The sequence below is a fragment of the Mus pahari genome, chromosome 11 (assembly GCF_900095145.1).
Source record: "Mus pahari chromosome 11, PAHARI_EIJ_v1.1, whole genome shotgun sequence".
Classification (NCBI taxonomy): Eukaryota; Metazoa; Chordata; class Mammalia; order Rodentia; family Muridae; genus Mus; species Mus pahari.
The window spans coordinates 42,573,039-42,591,269 of NC_034600.1; the positions used below are offsets into that span (position 1 = coordinate 42,573,039).

General features: G+C 45.1%; 1 protein-coding gene across 1 annotated transcript in view; it reads left to right on the forward strand.

The window, feature by feature from the left end:
- Positions 1–18,231, forward strand: part of Ankrd55 (ankyrin repeat domain 55) — a 94,745-nt gene that overhangs the window by 38,929 nt on the left and 37,585 nt on the right. The window contains exon 5 of the mRNA XM_021208622.1: positions 7,891–7,951. Coding sequence (XP_021064281.1) covers positions 7,891–7,951 — 61 coding nt within the window. The remainder of the gene's footprint in view (positions 1–7,890; positions 7,952–18,231) is intronic.

Sequence of the window (18,231 nt, forward strand, 5' to 3'; positions counted from 1 at the left end):
GCCTGCCTCTGCCTCTCGAGTGCTGGGATTAAAGGCGTGCGCCACCACGCCCAGCTTGTACAAATGTTTAGTCATGAAAGTATACTGTTTCAGCAGGAGTGATCTTGAGAAAATAAGTTTAAAAACATTCCCTGCAAGAATTATTCTGCCCTGATTGCTGAACTTACGTGACTTTATCTGCCTCTTGAGTAATTTTAAAAGCTACATATTCTGAAAGATAAATGCCCACTTAAGTTTCGGTAATTATAGTTACTGTAGTAAATAAAACCCGGAAGTTTGAGCACTTCGCTCTCAAGTTTTACTTCACAGTCCAAAGGTGGGGGTTGCTAGGTGGTGACTGGCTCCCCTCCACTGGTGATTCAGGGACCCGAGATCACCTCTCCTCTTGTGATGCTAGCGTCCTGAAAGATCACAGAATGTCCCTCACTTAACCTGGTGATGGGCAAAGAGATGCCTTGCTCATTCTTGTAAAACCCTCAGGCAAATGTCACCGGTCACTTCTGCTCTCCTTCCATGAAAAAGGACTAGTCATTTGCACACACTTGAATAGAATGAACCTCAGGAAATACAGTCCTGGGAGGGCAATCTCTCTGCCTCTGGTGACTCCATAGACTTTTTTGGTTGGTTGGTTGGTTTTGGCTTTTTTGAAAACAGCTTTTCTCTGTGTAGCTCTGGCTGTCCTAGAACTCACTCTATAGACCAGGCTGGCCTCCAACTCAGAGATTCACCCGATTCACACACACACACACACACACACACACACACACACACACACACACACACTGCTAGGATGAAAGGTATGCACCAGTGCCACCTAGCTCCATGGACTTAGTAGACAGCAATATCTCGAAACACTCTAGGATCTATCCCACAGAGGTAGAACTTTGAAAGCAAGGAGTTGAGGCTTCTCTTTCTCTGATGACCCAGCCAACATCCTCTGATGAGTTTAATCCAGAAGAGTAAACCTCCTTCTATGTGCTAAAGATACAGTTTCTTTTTGTAAAGGGATAGTTGATTCTGAATGGTTAAATCCTGCTTTACAATGCTACTCAACTAACAAGCTGTGGTTAGGTATTTTGAAAGCAGTGTTTTGTGTTAGTCTTCTTCAAAGTGGGTTGTATCTCCCAACATCGGAGCTGCACTGGATAAGCTGCGTCTCTTCCATTAAGGCGTGTGAGCCGAGTTTCTTAAAGGGACATGACCTTTAAAATAAAAGCACTCATTTATTTAGTGTGTGTGTGTGTGTGTGTGTGTGTGTGTGTGTGTCTACATTGCAGCTCACATGACAAGTCAGAGGGTAATTTTCAGGAGTTCTCTCCTTCATCCCTATGAGTTCCCATGACCGAGCTTAGGTCGTCTGACTTGGAAGGAAACATCTTTACCCATCGAGCCATCTCACCATGCCATACATAGGTATAACCTTAGACAGGCGTAGCGAGTGCTTAGGTCTGACTTAAATTAACAGCAGATAATAGTGGTGATGAAGATGAAGATCGTGGTGATGTGGAGGTTGATATTGTTATGAGCATGCTCTGAGCAAAATTCATAGAGCGTTCTCAGTTCTGACCCATTTAATACACCACATACAAAGTCACACTTGTATCCTCACTTCACAGAGGAGGGACTGTGACAAATGGAAGGGAACAAACTGACATGCATGAGTAAAAGCTGCCTGATGGGTCTGCTGACCTCCAGAGAGCCACCACTGTGGGCCTTGCAGAGTTTATTGTAATGATCATATTTTATCGGCAAGCCCTTGGCCTGTGTTGCCAGGCCTTATGAGAAACAGCCTTACAAAATTTACTGGCTCACAATCGGATCATATTTTATTCATTACAGCATCTTCAAAAGTCCTATATAAGAAACCACAGGGGAAAAAAAAGTTTCGCTAAGGGAAGCTTGGCTCCGCTTCTCCAGAGAAAACAGATGGGATTTGTATTATGGGAACGCTGTGGTTTATGACCCCGAGGTTAGAAAGGTCAAACCTAGGTTTAAAACCTGCCTATGACACACACAGGTCTGTAGATCATCTTTTCTTCCCATCGTCTGCCCCGGTTTTCTCTGGCTAATTTCTTCACTCACCTTGTTTTTATTTATGTAACCAAATATCACCTAAGATCCTTGTTAGGTTGAGGTCAAGAGTGGCGAGGAGTCAGGCTAAACTTGAATCTGGCCTCATCTGACCAATCCCTTTGTCTTGGACAAGTTACTCTGTCACGGCAGATAAGTCTCTAGAAATAGAAAGTAAGGAGAGGCAGAATTAGAGGAAAATTCATTAGCCATAGTACTGACCATGGTACCCAAAACATTGTGTTCAGAAAGCATTAAGGCTGAGTGTGATTGTAGACAGACATGAATATCAGTCACATGCCAGCCTTAAAGACTAGGATCCCTTATTGCCACCACACCAATTCCCACCTTGACACACACAGGTCTGCAGAGAGCGCATGCAAACACACAGCTGTTTGTACACACAGCCCTGTAGCAGCATGCAGCTGTTCACTGCAAAGGATGCTGGGATAAGAACATCCACTCCCCTTTGTGTAGACTCAAGGAAACAGACTGCATTGGGACTGCATCATTGAACTCAGGCTATTCATTTCCACCAGAAACTCCCTTTGCAACTTGTGAGCGCAGGTCCGTCTGTATTTTCTTCATATTAGTAAGCAGTACAAACAGCCGCCCGCCCAGAGACCTTGAGAAAAGCTGTTTACACTGGCTTTAAACTCTGCTGACCCTTAGGTTTCCAAACAGAACGCTCCTCCCATGTGACACTCACTGGAGGCTATTAACAGGAAAGCCTCAGACTGAAGCTGCTTTTAAACAGTCCAGAGGGACGCTTACATTCTGCCTGTAGCCTACAGAGAGATGCTGGTTCTCTGATTGGCTTGGATTCACACCCTCAGGCTACGGGCCAGGGCAGTGGGGATTGGAGCAGACACAGGGATACGTGATTTATACATTAGCCCGATTAACACAGAGGAGCTGAGTGCCTGCTCTGAGCTCTCAGCTTCTAAACAGGCCCAAGTTTTGTCCCTTTCAGTTCCCTTGAGCTTTTCCCCTCGTGCCCTTGGCTCGGTAACAGTGGGGACAGGATCCTTAGGACAAAGCCTCAAAGGGACAGAGTTGTGTTTGTACAGCCCTGTAGGCGCTAGCACTGAAAGGCAGGAAACAAGCTCCTCTGGAAGAATCGACCAGGCTCTGAAGGACGGCTTCATGGTCTCCATGGTAACAGGCAGATTTTTTTTTTTCTTTTCTTTTTCATCCCCCTCTCCCCCACTGGCACATTGCCAGCATTTCTGCATCTTTTCATCACTCTTGACTACAGCCAAAGGGTCTCCTGGCTCCCTACCTTGGGATCCTATAAGTTACTAATGCTGTAGCCTGATGAGGACATTCCAGTATAGCACACTCTTGCATCCAGGTGGCATTAGGGACAGGAAGGGGAGATGGCTGGTTTGGAGGAGCCATCTTCATTCATTCCCATCACTGAGCTGCAGGGCTGGGAGCCTGAAGGGTCAGTAAACTGCTCCTATGATGTCTTTAGCTGATTCCTGCTGCCCCCTGAATCACCTGAGGGTGATCAGAGAACACCCAGAAAAGATAAGACCCAGCAAGGTGTTTGTTTGTTTGTTTTTAAATAAACCAATATAGAAAAGTTAGGGGTGGGCACATGAGAGTGACTTCATAAGCATTGAATCACTTAAAATTATAGCGAATCTTGAGGAATTAGAAGGTATGTTCTTCATTGTACATATGGAGATGCAAACCAGAGAACCTGCAATCTCTCTGTAGGCGAAGGGCAGGATGCAGTGTACATATGAGGCCCTGAGAATGTTATAACTTGTCCAAGGCCCCTGGGTTGTCGGTAGGAAACATGGATTCTAATGGCAGTCTTCTGTCTCTCATTGTTCAGTCATGGTCATAGGTGAGGGAAGACACATGCTAGGGATCCTTGTTTGCTGTCCTGATACCTGGTGTGTAGTGGCCCGGAGCTGCTGCTCTGAAATCTCAGGGCAGTTTAAACAGGTCTTCCAGTGGGGATGGTGGAAGAAATGTTTCTGGTCACCATAGCATCATGTTGGAACTCTAGGAGAACAAGGTTGAGGCCAGCAAGTGTTCCAGAGCCGAGGCCGACAGAGACCAAGTCAGATGAGCTCCACACCACAGGACAGCAAAGGCTCAGCAGACTTCACAGAGAATATCTAGTCTCTAGTTCAGGCTGAATCAAAGGGATGTCATGTGGTGGCTTTAGCCAGCAGTGTGGTGAGTTTCAGGGAGGAGAGAAAGAGATGGAAACCTATAGTACCTACGAGTTCAAAGCCAGCCAGAGGTACATGGCAAGATGCTAACAAACAAACAAACAACAAACCCCCAAAACAAACATTCTCCAAAAAAAACAAAGAAAGAAAAAAATTACCACCTTTTAATCTAAAGGGGACAAGGAATCATTGCCAGAGAGGAAGGGGAGATGGGGAGAGAGAGGAAGAGGGAGATGGGGAGAGAGAAGAAGAAGAAGAGGGAGAGGGAGAGGGAGAGAGGGAGGGGAGGGAGAGGGGGAAGGAGGGAGAGAGGGGGAGGGAGAGGCAGAAGGGAGAGAGAGAGAGAGAGAGAGAGAGAGAGAGATTGGGAGAGAGAGAGAGAGAGAGAGAGAGAACTCTTCATTTGGATATTTGTGTCCAACTTTGAAGACCAATGAGTCTTGAAGACTTCAAAATCAGATAGTAAAAGGGCATAGGTTGTCCCTTCAGACAGAGAAGTCAGGGGGTTCTAAAAGGTAGCAACCAAGGAAAGTCCAGTGAAACTAGCAACACCTAGCACAGTGGCCCACGCCTGTTGTCCTAAGCTAAGGCTAAGAACTACAGCTTTGATGCCAGCCCATGCTACCCAGGAGTTCAAAGCCAGCTGGGGCTACATGGCAAGATACTAAAACAAACAAACAAACAAAACAAAACAAAACAAAACAGCTGACGTTCTCCAAAAGAACAGAAATATTTTCCCACCCCCTTCATCTAAAGGGGTCAAGGAATCATTGCCTGATTTGTCCCTCCTCCTGGGATGCTCCCACTAACAACCAACCAAATCATAGGTGTGGAGACTTGGCTAATGTCATCCTCGAAGGTCAACCCCAGAGCCAGGGATTGCAGAGAGAAAGAATGTGAGCAGCCATGGTGACAGGGATTCATCCCACAGCCCTGGGGCCACCCAGGTGGTGGCGTGGGCTCTTTCTCTGTTTCCCCCCATGCCAGTCTTCCCTGCACCTCACTTTCCTGGGAGCCACAAGGGAAAACCTGTGTGAGTACAGAGGAGACATTCACCTTGGTAGCGGCTAGCTGAGAGAGCAACACCGGCTCCAGCTCAGCAATTCTCAACCTGTGGACCGTGACCTCTTTGGGATCAAATATCAGATATCCTCCATATCAAATATTTACATTATAATTCATAACAATAGCAGATTTACAGTTATGAAGTGGCAACAAAAATAAGTTTATGGTTGGGGTCAGCACAACATGAGGAACTGTATTAAAGGGTCGCAGCATTGGGAAGGTTGAGAACCACTGCCTTAGCTCATCTCTTGACTCCCACTTCTATACTCACTGAAAACCAAATGGACCCTAGAGATTACCAGTGACCACGAGAGAGAGACACACAGAGAGGCAACAGTCACCAGTTCAGTCTCACTCCCATCCATAAAGCAAATATACCCAGAGGCGAGACAATTACAGAAACGGAAAGCTTCACCCCAATTCAATTATTTTTATAATGACTACCTATCAGATAAAGGAATGAATCTGGAATTCAGAAAGCATAAAAGAGATGCTCTGCTCACAGTCTTAGCCCATTCCTTCAAATCTCTGTGCAAGGAATTCTCAGCCTGCTACAGCCATTGAACCCTTCACTCCACTGTTGTTATGCATAGGGAGGTCACTCAGCAATGAGGCTAGAATTAAGCTCCAGCAGCAGCTTAGCTCCCCCAAAGACAGTGGAAAAGCTAGACTCAAACCCAGGCTTCACAAAGCCATTCCGCATCTATAGCAAATAAAGACAAGCTCATCCCTATTCAAGCTCTCCTTGCACCATGTCTACTCCGAAGGCAGTATGAATGATCCAGCATCCTTTTCCTCTCTTATTGGTAGGAACTGAATGCTTAGGGTTTGAGATGTCATCTAAGCTGAGATGAGTGAAAAACCGGGTGGAAGGACTGGAAAGATCCACACAGAGACCCAAGTGTGGATCCTAGGATGCACAGAAAATCATGGCAACTCAAATCTAAACCCAGTGTTGGGGACGAGGAGGCAGGGACAAGAGAAACTTTGGGGATCACTGACAAGGGCAGCTCCGGGCTCAGTGAGAGACCCTGTCAAAATTAAAAAAAAAAAAAAAAAGATGATTAGCAATTAAGGGAGATACCTGATATCCACCCCTGTCCTATACACATACACACATGCACACAAGTACACACACACATACACACTCCACACATATACATACACATACACATACATACAAACGAATGTGCACACATATTCATACATGCACACACACACATGTACACATGCACATACATACATATACACATACGTGCGTGCATGCTTGCACATGCATGAACATAAATATGTACGAACACATGAACACATAGGACATACACAGAGAGAAGAAAAGTTGGATTGGAAATAAAACTAAACAGCTTTCTTTTTCAAATAGTTCCTTTTTCATTAGATATTTTCTTCATTTACACTTCAAATGCTATCCCCAAAGTCCCCTATACCCTCCCCCCCACTCTACTCCCCAACCCACCCACTCCCGCTTCCTGGCCCTGGCGTTCCCCTGTACTGGTACATATGATCTTCACAAGAACAAGGGGCCTCTCCTCCCATTGATGGCCGACTAGGCTATCCTCTGCTCAAATAGTTCTTATAAAAATCATTTGAGCCTCTCTGCCTGCGTGTTCTCAGCCCTCATCATCGGAGTTCACGGAGCAATCACCAGTACCTTCTCCATGGTTTCCAAACAGGGTGTTTACTAGATTGACCTGGAAAGGTGCCTTTCTACTGTACTGACGAGGCTTCTCCAAGACCCACTGAGTACAGTCCAGCTGTTTGTGATTTTTAAAATCCCCCCCCCCCCCCCGTGGTTCAGAGTTGGGGCCTAAGGCTTGAAAATCTAGGATTAATGTTTCTAGAAATATCGCGTTTGTCTTTTGGACATACTCTACATGCTTCAGGCATATTATCTCAATTAGTCTCCTCCATGAGCTGTGAGACCAGCACTTATTGCCCCCAAAGACAGGAAGCTTAAGCACAAAGATGGTAAGCAATTTGGCTCAGAGCACAGAATTTGGCAGGACTGACATGTGAACCCAGACAGTCTGGCTCCAGAGCCTGACCCTCGAACCAGCGCCGCCAACCGCCTGTATCTCATGGAGGGAGAGTTGACCTCAAACAACCAAGTTCAGGGCAGTGAGAATGAACTTGAGAATCACTGGCTCGCTGAATCCTGTCATCGCCTGCTCAGATGTCCCTGTATTACTGGTATGTGGAGGTGTAAACGCAAGCACCCCGGGTGTGCTTATGCCAAGGGATAAAAGCCAGGCAGCACATGATGTTGGCTACTGAAGTACTATGTGGGTGACAGACAGCAAGGCTAAAGGCTCGATGTGTTGACTGGCCTCAGTCCCCAGGAGCACTAAAATGGCGAGAAGCTGGAGCAGACAGACGCGATTCTCCATTTTTCCTGCTAATAGCTTCCCCTGCTCCTTTTCTTGGATAGATGGGAAGGGCCATGTTCCATTCGGAGGCCTCCAACTCCACCCCTGGTGTTGGGCTTTAATATCCATTCAGAGCACCCATAGCTGTCCGGGCTGTTGATCCACTCTGTCCTTCCCAACAGGCTCCTCATAGTCCTGCTGCAGCAGTCCAGCCTCAGTGAGATCAACCATCAGGACACGGAGGTGAGTCGGCTGTCCCCAGCCACGTTCTGCAGGTGGGGACGGGAAGACCTTCTTCTCACACCCCTTTAGCAGGCAAGCCTCTCTGCTCCTACCTTCAGGCAGAGCTCCAGCAAGTCGGGTTTGAGCAGGTTCTACCACGGAGAGGTTTTTCTTGCACTGAGTTCTTGGGTATTAATTATTTGATTGAAATTTTGTTACTTCCCTATGGGCATTCCCGCTCCTGTCTACTAGAGTTGCCCCCCCCCCCCGTCCCCTGCAAACATAAATAACAAGCAATGGCTTCGGATGTGGTTTTTTTCTGAGTTAGGAGGACAGACAGAATAGTTTCCGGTTAGCATTGCTAGTCCCTGTTAATCATGACTGTTGCTTTCCTTCACATTGCTAAGGCAGTCTTGCAGAAGGCTTCCAAGTCATCGGTCCTCATCTTAGAACAGAGTTCCAGGTCAGACCCTTCAGCGTTGCCCCAGAGCAGCTAAGGGGTTCCTTATAGTTATTTATTATACCCATGTCAAGTTGTTCAAGGACGAGGGCTGATTTTCATCAACCAGTAGATTTCTATTACAAGCATCCCAAATCCAGCTGAAAGACCCCAGACTCTTAGTGGACTTTCTATATAAACATATGCTTGGCTAGGTTACTCTTCAGTAAGAAGGGTTGGTAATATTGAGAAAAGTCTAAAGACATGCATACGCAAGATTCACACTATACTGGTTTTGATAGGCCCAGCTGGCCGCAGACATTGAGTTAGGAGTCAGACCCTCATAGCTTCCTCCTGGTTTATATCTCTGCCCTCGGATGTCTTGAGCCTCTCATCAAAGGCCTCTCACCGATCACCCTGATGACCACACCCAAAAGCCCCTGTTTGCAGCTTGGGTTTGAGGTTGAACCCCTCCCTGATTTGTGGGGTCACACACTGTCTACTCCACAAATCTTCAACGACCCAAAGGCCAAACATCAGAGGACAGCAGTGCACTCTTTTGGACTTCTGCTTTAAAAAGGAGAATCAGGGTCGAGATGGGTGCACTGATCAGTTTGTGCCCACGTGTGAAGCGGAGTGCTGCGTCTGCACACTGGGATGTCTAGACCCTAAGTTAGCTACCAACCACTTCCCCTACCTCAGCCCCAGCCTCACCCTCAAAGTGAGTCTTATTTAGGCAGCTGGTGACTCAGCCATTCATTCATACTCTAGAGCCACTCTCCAACTCTGGCTACTTGGAAGCTGAACTAGTAGTGTCCCAAGCAAATCATAGTTCTCCATCCCCCTACTCCACCCACCGAAGCTGAGGTGAACACAGACCTCTGGTTCTTCCTCAGGCCAAATGATCTCTGTTTAAGACAACAAAGAAAGAAACAAACAAACAACTGAGAGGCAGAGTGGTGAACGCCTTTAATCCCAGGATAACTGAAGAGTCAGAGGCAGGAAGATCTTTGTGTTCAAGACCAGCCTGGTCTATATATCAAACTCCAGGACAGCCAAAACTACATAGAGAGATCCTCTCAAAGCAACAATAACAAAAATTGCTCTTGCTATCACAGCAGCATTTTTGACCAACCGAGTTCTAAGCTCAGAAAACAGCAGTCTTAAAGGTAATATGTTCCATCCAATGCCATAGTTCCCTCTTTTTTTTAAAAAAAAAAAAAAAAAGATTCACTTATTTTATTTATGAGTACACTGTAGCTGTCAGACACACCAGAAGAGGGCCTTGGATCCCATTACAGATGGTTGTGAGCCACCATGTGGTTGCTGGGATTTGAACTCAGGACCTCTAGGAAGAGCAGTCAGTGCCCTTAACCACTGAGCCATCTCTCCAGCCCCCATAGTTCCCTCTTAAACCAATGTCTCAGCAGGTCTGAATCCAACCGAAACGTCCCTCTCATTAGCTTTCCGGTTGTAGAAACAGGAGTGTCGCCTGTGGGCTGTGAGGTGCAAGGCAATTAGGATGCCCACACAAAATTTGTCTTTCAAATTTAACTTGGTTTATCCACACCCTTATAATACTACACTACAGACGTCTCCCCAAGCAAGGAACCATTGTCTGGGCAGGAACTATTGCTGAAGGATGTGACTGGGGAATTTTCTAAGGTGACGACACTTCAGGAGCTTTGCCAGCTCCACCCACCTCCGCAGTAGAGTCCTTCATTGTGGGTGGCCAGCAGGATAGCCCTGGTGCAGGTTTTAGAAGGTCTTGGCCAGTGGCTAGTGCCAGCGGTTGGCCAGACATGTGTGAGCTCAGCAACGGTGCCAGAAGTTCAAGGGTCACTGGAGCCAGGACCACACACAAAGGCCAGTCTCAGGTCCTCTGCTGATGCGTGTCATCAACACAGAGGCTATGGAAGCCCTGGCTTGGGTGCATGGCAGTAAGATCTTAGAGATCATTTCCCAAGTTCCAAGTTTTGAATCATTTCACTGAGAGTTAGGATTCACAGCTTGGGGCTACTTCACTAACACATCAACTTGCCACTTTGTGACGCTACATGACTAGTCCATTAACACATTAGAACTTGCTTCTATTTCTTACCGGAGCTTCTCGGTGGCAGGCTTACAGGCTTATTCTAAGTCACACAAAATGGTTTTTAAGTTACACATAATGGTTCCTCTAATGTTTCCAAACCTGAGTTTTCTATACTGCATGCATCGATATGAACCCATGTAAATTTAATACAGGGTCAGCTCTCTGTATTTATGGGGAATTAGCCCTGAGCTCTACCAAAAATCAGAAGTTTGAGTCTATAAAACAGTGGTTTTGCGAATAACTTACGCTCATCTTTTCTTAGACCTCAGATCTTGAGAGTGATGACAATCAATTCCCAAGGCATTGAAAGCAATGTGTAACAGTTGTTCGATGGCATCATTTAATGACAAGAAAGAAGTCTGTGCATGATTAACACTTCTGATCTCCACAAAAATTATCAACCCTCATTTTGTTGAATCCATGGGTGTGAAGCCCACCGATGGGAAGAGTCATGAAAAGAGGAAAGGGGAAAAACAATTTTTGAAAAAAAAATCTAAAACTAGAATGTGATGCTCTTATGTCAAGAAAATGGGTATCATTTTAGAGATTGTCCTATGTGAGTTCATGACATGAAATAATTCTTCTGGGGGCCAGTTTTTATATACTCATATTTTCTTTCTATTCAGTCACTTCAATGCTACATGTAATATTAGAAAGCCCCTCCCTCACTAATTCCAGCCCACTACCTGGGCCTCCAAGTAATCATGTTACCCACCCCATCTCTCCATGTAGTCATAGAAACTAGACTACCACACAGAAAGTATGGCACTCTGTGTGTTGTTCTTTGAGTTACTCTTTCAGCTCTCCGTGTTCATGGGTAGCAATCTGGCCCACACTAGGGAAACTTTTGGGTCTATTTATCTGTTCCCCTGTGAATGGACACACAGGATGCTTCCAGTGTTTCAACCATCATAACACTAATCTGAAAATGAAGTCTTATGCAAGTCTCCTTGAGTCTCTTACAGAAGACTTTCTCTAGAAAAATAATTTCTGGGTAATAGCATGTTCATTTCTAGTTTAATACATACTGCCTACTTGTTTCCCAAAACATCGATTTATATAGCTCGGCCAATAGATTAAGCAGCCTCTTCTCCAAGCATTGTTGAGCTATACGTATTTGCATTCCTCACTTGAGACTGCATCGTCCTTGCGTTTGACACTCTTTGTGTATCTTTTTTCATGATCTGCCCCTTTCCATTAATCTACAGGGGTACTTGTCATTTTCTTGTTGCTTTATATATTCTGAATGCTGTTCCTTTGTCTTGGCTAGGTTTAAAATATATTTCCAGTTTGCTGAACTATTCACAGTGGCATATTCACAAACTTGTGAATATAATTCATTGAGATGATTGGCTTTTCCTCTGTCTGATTTTGCTTTGGGTATTTATTTATTAATATATTTAGAATGCCTATCTACCCTGGGAAACTTAATTACAGAGGACTTTTAGTCCTCTTAAATTTTCTCTTAGTTTGTCTGTGGTTTCATTTCTCAACTCTTTATTCTATTCCAGTGATCAGCTTTTTTTTCTTTTCTTTTCTTTTCTTTTTTTTTTCTTTTCCTGTTTCATTCTTACTAGGCTGTTTGACTGCACGTTGACTTCTTTAGAAGCTATCCACACTGAAGAGGCTCACGGTGGGACAGGCCGGATGGGTCAGGTGTCCTTTGCATAGGTAGTCTAAAAGGCGCTCAGAAGGACCAATGGAGGATTGTCTAGTTCAGAGAGGGAGCTATCAAGTGTCTGGCTGGCTGGAATCTAGCCTCTCTGGCTCTCATTTTAGCTTTTACAGGAAGAGCACCCCATCAGGAGGGCCTGTGGGCTGTTGGCATCGGGGTTAGAACTCTTAGTTCGTCCAGGCAGAGAAGCGCCGGCACACCTGGTATTTAGGATGCAGTGTTGAGCTTATGCATGATTTTACATTAGTACATTTTTTAGGAGCAGCCTCATAATCCAAATACCAGTTATAACAGCACTCTGAGAAAGTAAATTCAACTTGCAAAAGCAGATGTGAGGTTTTGGACATGATCCATGGCACCAGTCCCGTCTTCTGCATTCCTAGTTCGTAACTCTAGCCAGTGTGCACCCAAAAGCAAAATCAGAAGAAATAGTCCCCAACAGAAAGCAAATGTTAGAGCATCTAAATACCCCCAAACTTTACACTAAAATGAACCATAATTTAAAGTAAAGTCACTTCTGCTTAAGAGCCCTTAAGTCGCTCTATCCCTGATCCCCAAACTCCATAAGTTTCTGAGGATAATATCTCTTTTATCTTTGTACTCCTTGACTCTATCCCAGTAACTCACACATAGTGGATATCAAAGTGTGTTGTGTGTGTATGTGTGTGTACACGTGTGTATGTGTGTGTTTTACTGGAGAGATGACTCAGTGATTAAGAATATGTACTATCCTTGCAGGAGTCTCAAGTTCCCAGAACCTGTGCCAGGGTGACTCACAATCACTTATAAATCCAGCATCAGGGGACTGAATTTCCTGGCCTTCACAGATACTGAATGCAGGTCTCTCTCTTACACAAACACACAAACACACACACATATACACACATACTTTAAAATAATCATATAAATATTTTTAAAAACTGGTACATATATACAATAATTTATCTTAATTGATATGATATACATCATATATACACACACATTACATATAAATACACATTATCAAAAGAAACAGAAATTTTTAATTCAAGAAAAAGTCATGCAACTCATATTACTTTTACACTAAAGTCCCTTTCCTCTCTGTTTTGTTACCTAATTCAATTGCATAGTTCACAAAAGACAGTTCTAGGTGCCATTAGTTATTTTCTATCCGTTAACATCTTTCCAAAACATCGTACAGCCTCGAGAGCAGGAAGTTCTTACTCGTGTTTTGCTGCGTGGATGGTTTTTGCCTGATGTTGAAGCCTGTGGATCTCTGTTAAGACGAATACCAGAAGTTACACAAAACAAAATATCTAGTATTACAAAAGTAATCAATGGTTTTGAAATATAGTTATCAGAATGTCTTAAAGAGAAAATTGATAATAATGGTATACAAGCTGTAGTGAACTACTTTTTTGAGGTATTGGGTATTGAACCTATATTCATACGTAGAACCCATAGTCCAGCATATTTAAGCTATATCGCCAGCCTCCTTCCCTCCCCCTTTATTTGAAGTAAAATCTCATTAGATTGACAAGCCAGTCTTGAATTTACTTTTATAGCCCAAGCTGTTCCTTGAATTTACTATTCCCCTAAATGCCTGGGACTGCCAGACCTCAATAGTAGGTCTGACTTACACAAACTTCCCACTGATGCATTAAATAAGATTTGATGTAGGAGACTAACATCTACAGTTCTGAAGTAGTGGTGTATGCAAATGATATTGTGAGGTGTCTGTGGTCACTGAGGGGAGACAGAAGTAGCTGTGTGACGAGCTATCCAGTTCTGTTAACACTGTTGACAACCATTAAGTCGTTTCTAATGTTCATAATTGAAAAGATGTTCAGCGAAGGTGAGGCTTAGCTGTCCGATGCAACCCTGCACATCTCTACCCTTATTTCTACCCATGGGTATAACTGCTACTCTAGTGAGTTGTCATTTAAAGAAAAAATTCTTCCACAGACATTTTGGGCATTGAATGAACTTAGCCTCCCCTGCCCATATAGCATTTGCTAAGTCCCTGCTGTGTGTTGTTAGAGTTTTCTTTCTGCTCTTGTGATTCACCAAGTCCTGAAGAATGGGACTGTTTCAAGACAGTGTCTCTATGTAGCCCAGACTGTCGTGGAACTCACTGTGTAGACTCGGCTGGCTTCGGACTCAGAGATCCGTTCGCCTCTGACTCCCAAATTCTGCGACTAAAGGCATGGCCCACCATGCCCAGCCTCTACTTATTCTGTATGTTTGTTCTTGTTAGAATTTGCTTCTACTTTATGATCTTTATTTTTTTCCCTTGCAGCAGTGTCTTACCTACATTATAGAAATCTCCATTCTAAGAACATTTTTAGTGGCTGCATCACTTTGGCAACTCTATGGAGAGAGGGTTCTTAAAGCACAACGTTATTGTTATTGTCTCCAGTGCTAAGACCCAACCTCAGTTATTTCTCTCCAGTTGTAACCATTGGCTGTCGTGATGTTAGCTGGTTTTCTAGACTAGGAAACTCCAAGGGAATCAATTTACTGATCTTTCTTATCTGTAGGAGTTTGGTTTTTATGGTTTGGTTTGGTTTGGTTTGCTTGTTTGTTTTCGTTTTTGCTTTTGTTTTGTTTCCTCCAAATAGAAGTGACATAAAATAGAGAACAGCATACATTTCTAACCCTTTTCCCCCTGAGGGATGCTCTATGACTTTGTGGGGAATAGCCACAAGTGGCTGGGGAGTTAATGTTATGTGAATCTTTGTTAGACCTCAAAGAAACCAGAGACAAATGGCTGAGGTACCTATTGCTACATCAAAGTAGTGGTTGGTTAGCTCTCATGCAGTACCTGTGGCTCCTCTCAGCACCTCTCACCCGCCCCCTACCCTAGAGCTCTGCCTACCAGGGGTGGGGTTTCCCCTTCCCCGTCCCACAGCTTCTCTTTCCTTTATAACCTCAGCCATTTTGGAAACACAGCCTCCTGGCCTGTTGGTTGGTCTCCTGGCATGCTCCTGCCTCTTACCTACCCTCCCTCTTTTCTTGCTCTGTCTCTCTCCCCACCCCCTATCCTCTCATGGCCCAGTTCGTATACAGTAAAACTTCTCAGTTCATGTCTTTTTTTTTTTTTTTTCCATTCAGTTTTTAAATACCAAGGAGGGAGAGGCTGAGTTTCCATGCAGTTCTAGATCCTTCGAGGTGTGGAGATGTTTTGCCGATCTCTCGGCTCCCTGCTATTGTCCTGCCCTCCGGCAACCTAGAACAAGCCACAGGCGCTTCGTGTGGTCACGTCATCGTTACTCTCCGTGTCCTTCAGTGTTAAGGAAAGGTGGTAGTAAAATCGCTTCCCATGAATCGGATTTCTGGTTCAGAAAAAAAAAAAAAAAATTAGCAATGGTTGTCAGGGAGGAGGGCTGAGATTCTTTCAGTACCTGTCAGCTAAGCAGACGTTGAAATGGAACATCCTGGGCTCAGGACACAGAGTTACTCATCGGCACTCATGTCACAACGGCCATCCTGTGCACCATCAGCTACAACCGGCACTGAGCCCTAGGACAACCTCAAGACACACCCTGTGTCAAAGAAACGCATTCTTCTATTCCTAAGTTAGTGTGAATTATTCTTCTGGTCTTTGAACTGATGTTTATTTTTCATAAAAGTGGAATTTCATTGTCACCAAGGCCACCTGGGGACTTCCGTGCACCATGTCTCTGATTCTTCGGCTTTCCCCTCGAGGGATCGGAGAAGACAGATGGTGGGAAAAGCAGATGAGGGTAGCCATCTCACATCCAACGGGTTCCATACTTCCCGTGTCTAACAGGTCCTTGATAAACTGGAACTCACTGCTTCTAGAAAACATATCTTGAACGCCTGCTGTGTGTCTGGCGCCATACAAAGCTTCCACATTTACGTGTTTTACATTTCCATTGTGATGTCTGCCGAGGCTTAGCCCAGACCAGCTTCCCAAGCCTGAAGGAAGCCTGCCTGGATTTGGTCCCCAGAGCCTTCACCAGCACAGCCTTGACTGCCTGCAGGCTCCACGGAAACTGACGCAAAGAGGAAGGAGTTGTAGAAAAATGTTCCTAGGGATGACTTGGGCAATACCTGTGGCTGCCCAGCTGCCTGAATGACTTACCCAGCTTCCCCATGAGCTTTTGAAAGCTTTGAATGCCATGAGGAGGGTTTATTTTTATTTCTCATTAGCTCAGCTTGAGGGGGGAAAAAAAAGCAACAGGAAATTTCTCTTGACTGAAAGTTTACAAATGTTTACAATGTCATAGTATTCAGGGAAGTTAAGGCAAGGCATAGTTGGTGGCCAAAAAAGAGTTATTTCTAGCCAGGCGTAATTGTCACGCCTTTAACCCCAACACTCAGTTTAAAAGGGGAAACGAGAAGAAGCTAGTTACTATTCCTTCAGAGTGAACTCTGCTGGAAATGAAGGTTTGGCAATGCCTAACTGCTTTTCTAACCAACGAAAGTAGGGTAAAAAGTTACATTTAAAATATTAAACTTAGCCAGGCAATAGGGGCAAACACCCTTAATCCCAGCATTTGGGAGACAGAGGCAGGTCGGAGGTCGGCCTGGTCTATAGAGTGAGTTCTAGAACAACAACAGCAAAGGAGTCATTTCTAAAGTGTGGCTAGCTATCCTTTTAGAAGAAGCCTAGAGACAAATAGCACAGCTAATACTATAGGAGACAGCCTGTACCCTAGTGAGAACCACCACTGCATAAAGTGAGTCAGCTAAGATTGCGCACACACACCACCACCACCACCACCACCACCACCACCACCCACCACAAGTTCCCAGCAACTGAGTTCCCTCCCAAGCATAGAAATCTACCAATATGAGGATCATTTTCTCCAGAACCACAGACATATAGACTTGAATTCCAGCCTTACCAAGTGTCACAGCCAGTGTCATGGGCAAATTGCTTAACCTGTCTACTTCAGCTTCCTCACTTTTAAAAGGATTCTAAATCTCCTGTCCTGAGGGGGGGAGGGGTCACTGTCAAAATTCAATGAGATGATACGTACAGACTTCTTAGTGCCAAATAGGTGTCCGAAGGTAACATTTGGGTTGACCAGATAGCTAAGCAGGAAAAGGTGCTTGCCAGCAAGCCAGGCAGCCTGAGTTCTCTCCAGGAAAGGGAGCGCCCAAAGCTACAAGCTGTTCTCTGACTTCAACATGTGCTCCTGCACAAACACACATACAAAATAAACTAATAAATGCTTTTAAAACATAGTAACATTCTTAACTGCCCTACTCCTTTATCAAAAATGCAGGAGTTGCCCTTGGATGTTTTATTGTTTTAAAAGAATAATGTTTACAATGTAGCAAATCCAAGTAGAACACAATTGCTAGCCTTGCATAACTGCAGCTTAATTTACAACCACATTTTCACAGTGAAGTACCATGTGCTTAAATCATAGTTCTATATAGTCGTTGCTATCTAGTACACATTTCCTTTCCAGTGTGTGTGTGTGTGTGTGTGTGTGTGTGTGTGCGCGCGCGCGCGCGCACGTGCGCGTGTGCATGTGTGTGCATATGTGGGTCCAAAATGGGGTCCCAAAGTGGGGAGTTTGACTGCATGCACCCCCACGGCACCGCCAGGGGGTGGTGGCTGTGGGAAGCTGCAGAACCCCACTCCAGGGGTGGGAAAGGCACAGTCCGAGGTTCCCGAGGACCTGCCAGAGTTGGGCTCAAACTCTCAGGTATCACCGCTGGATGCCTCGGAAGAGCCAGTTCTGGGGTCCCCGTGTCACACAGAGGCCAGGGATGTCAGCTTCTCAGTCTTGGACACCTCAGACGCCACTGGATGTCATGGAAGAGCTGAGAACAGAGTGGGGCCGGAGGGTGGACTCTGGCCAGGGCCGAGGGGAAAAGGGCAGGGAGGAGAGAGCTCCTGCTTACCACTGGGATGAGACTCCTTGTTGTGCCTGGCTGCTTGTTCTGCAAATGGCTTGGATGGTGGCTGGAGTGCAGAGAGGCCTCCTGGTGGGAGGTTAGCCACAGGGCTCCTTAGGGGAAGACCTGCTCCATTGCCAGCATAGTGGATCCCAATGAGCAGAGGCAGTCCATGGTTTTAAGGTGTTTATTGTAGAAAGGCAGGAGAGAGAGAGGGGAGGGGAGGGGAGGGG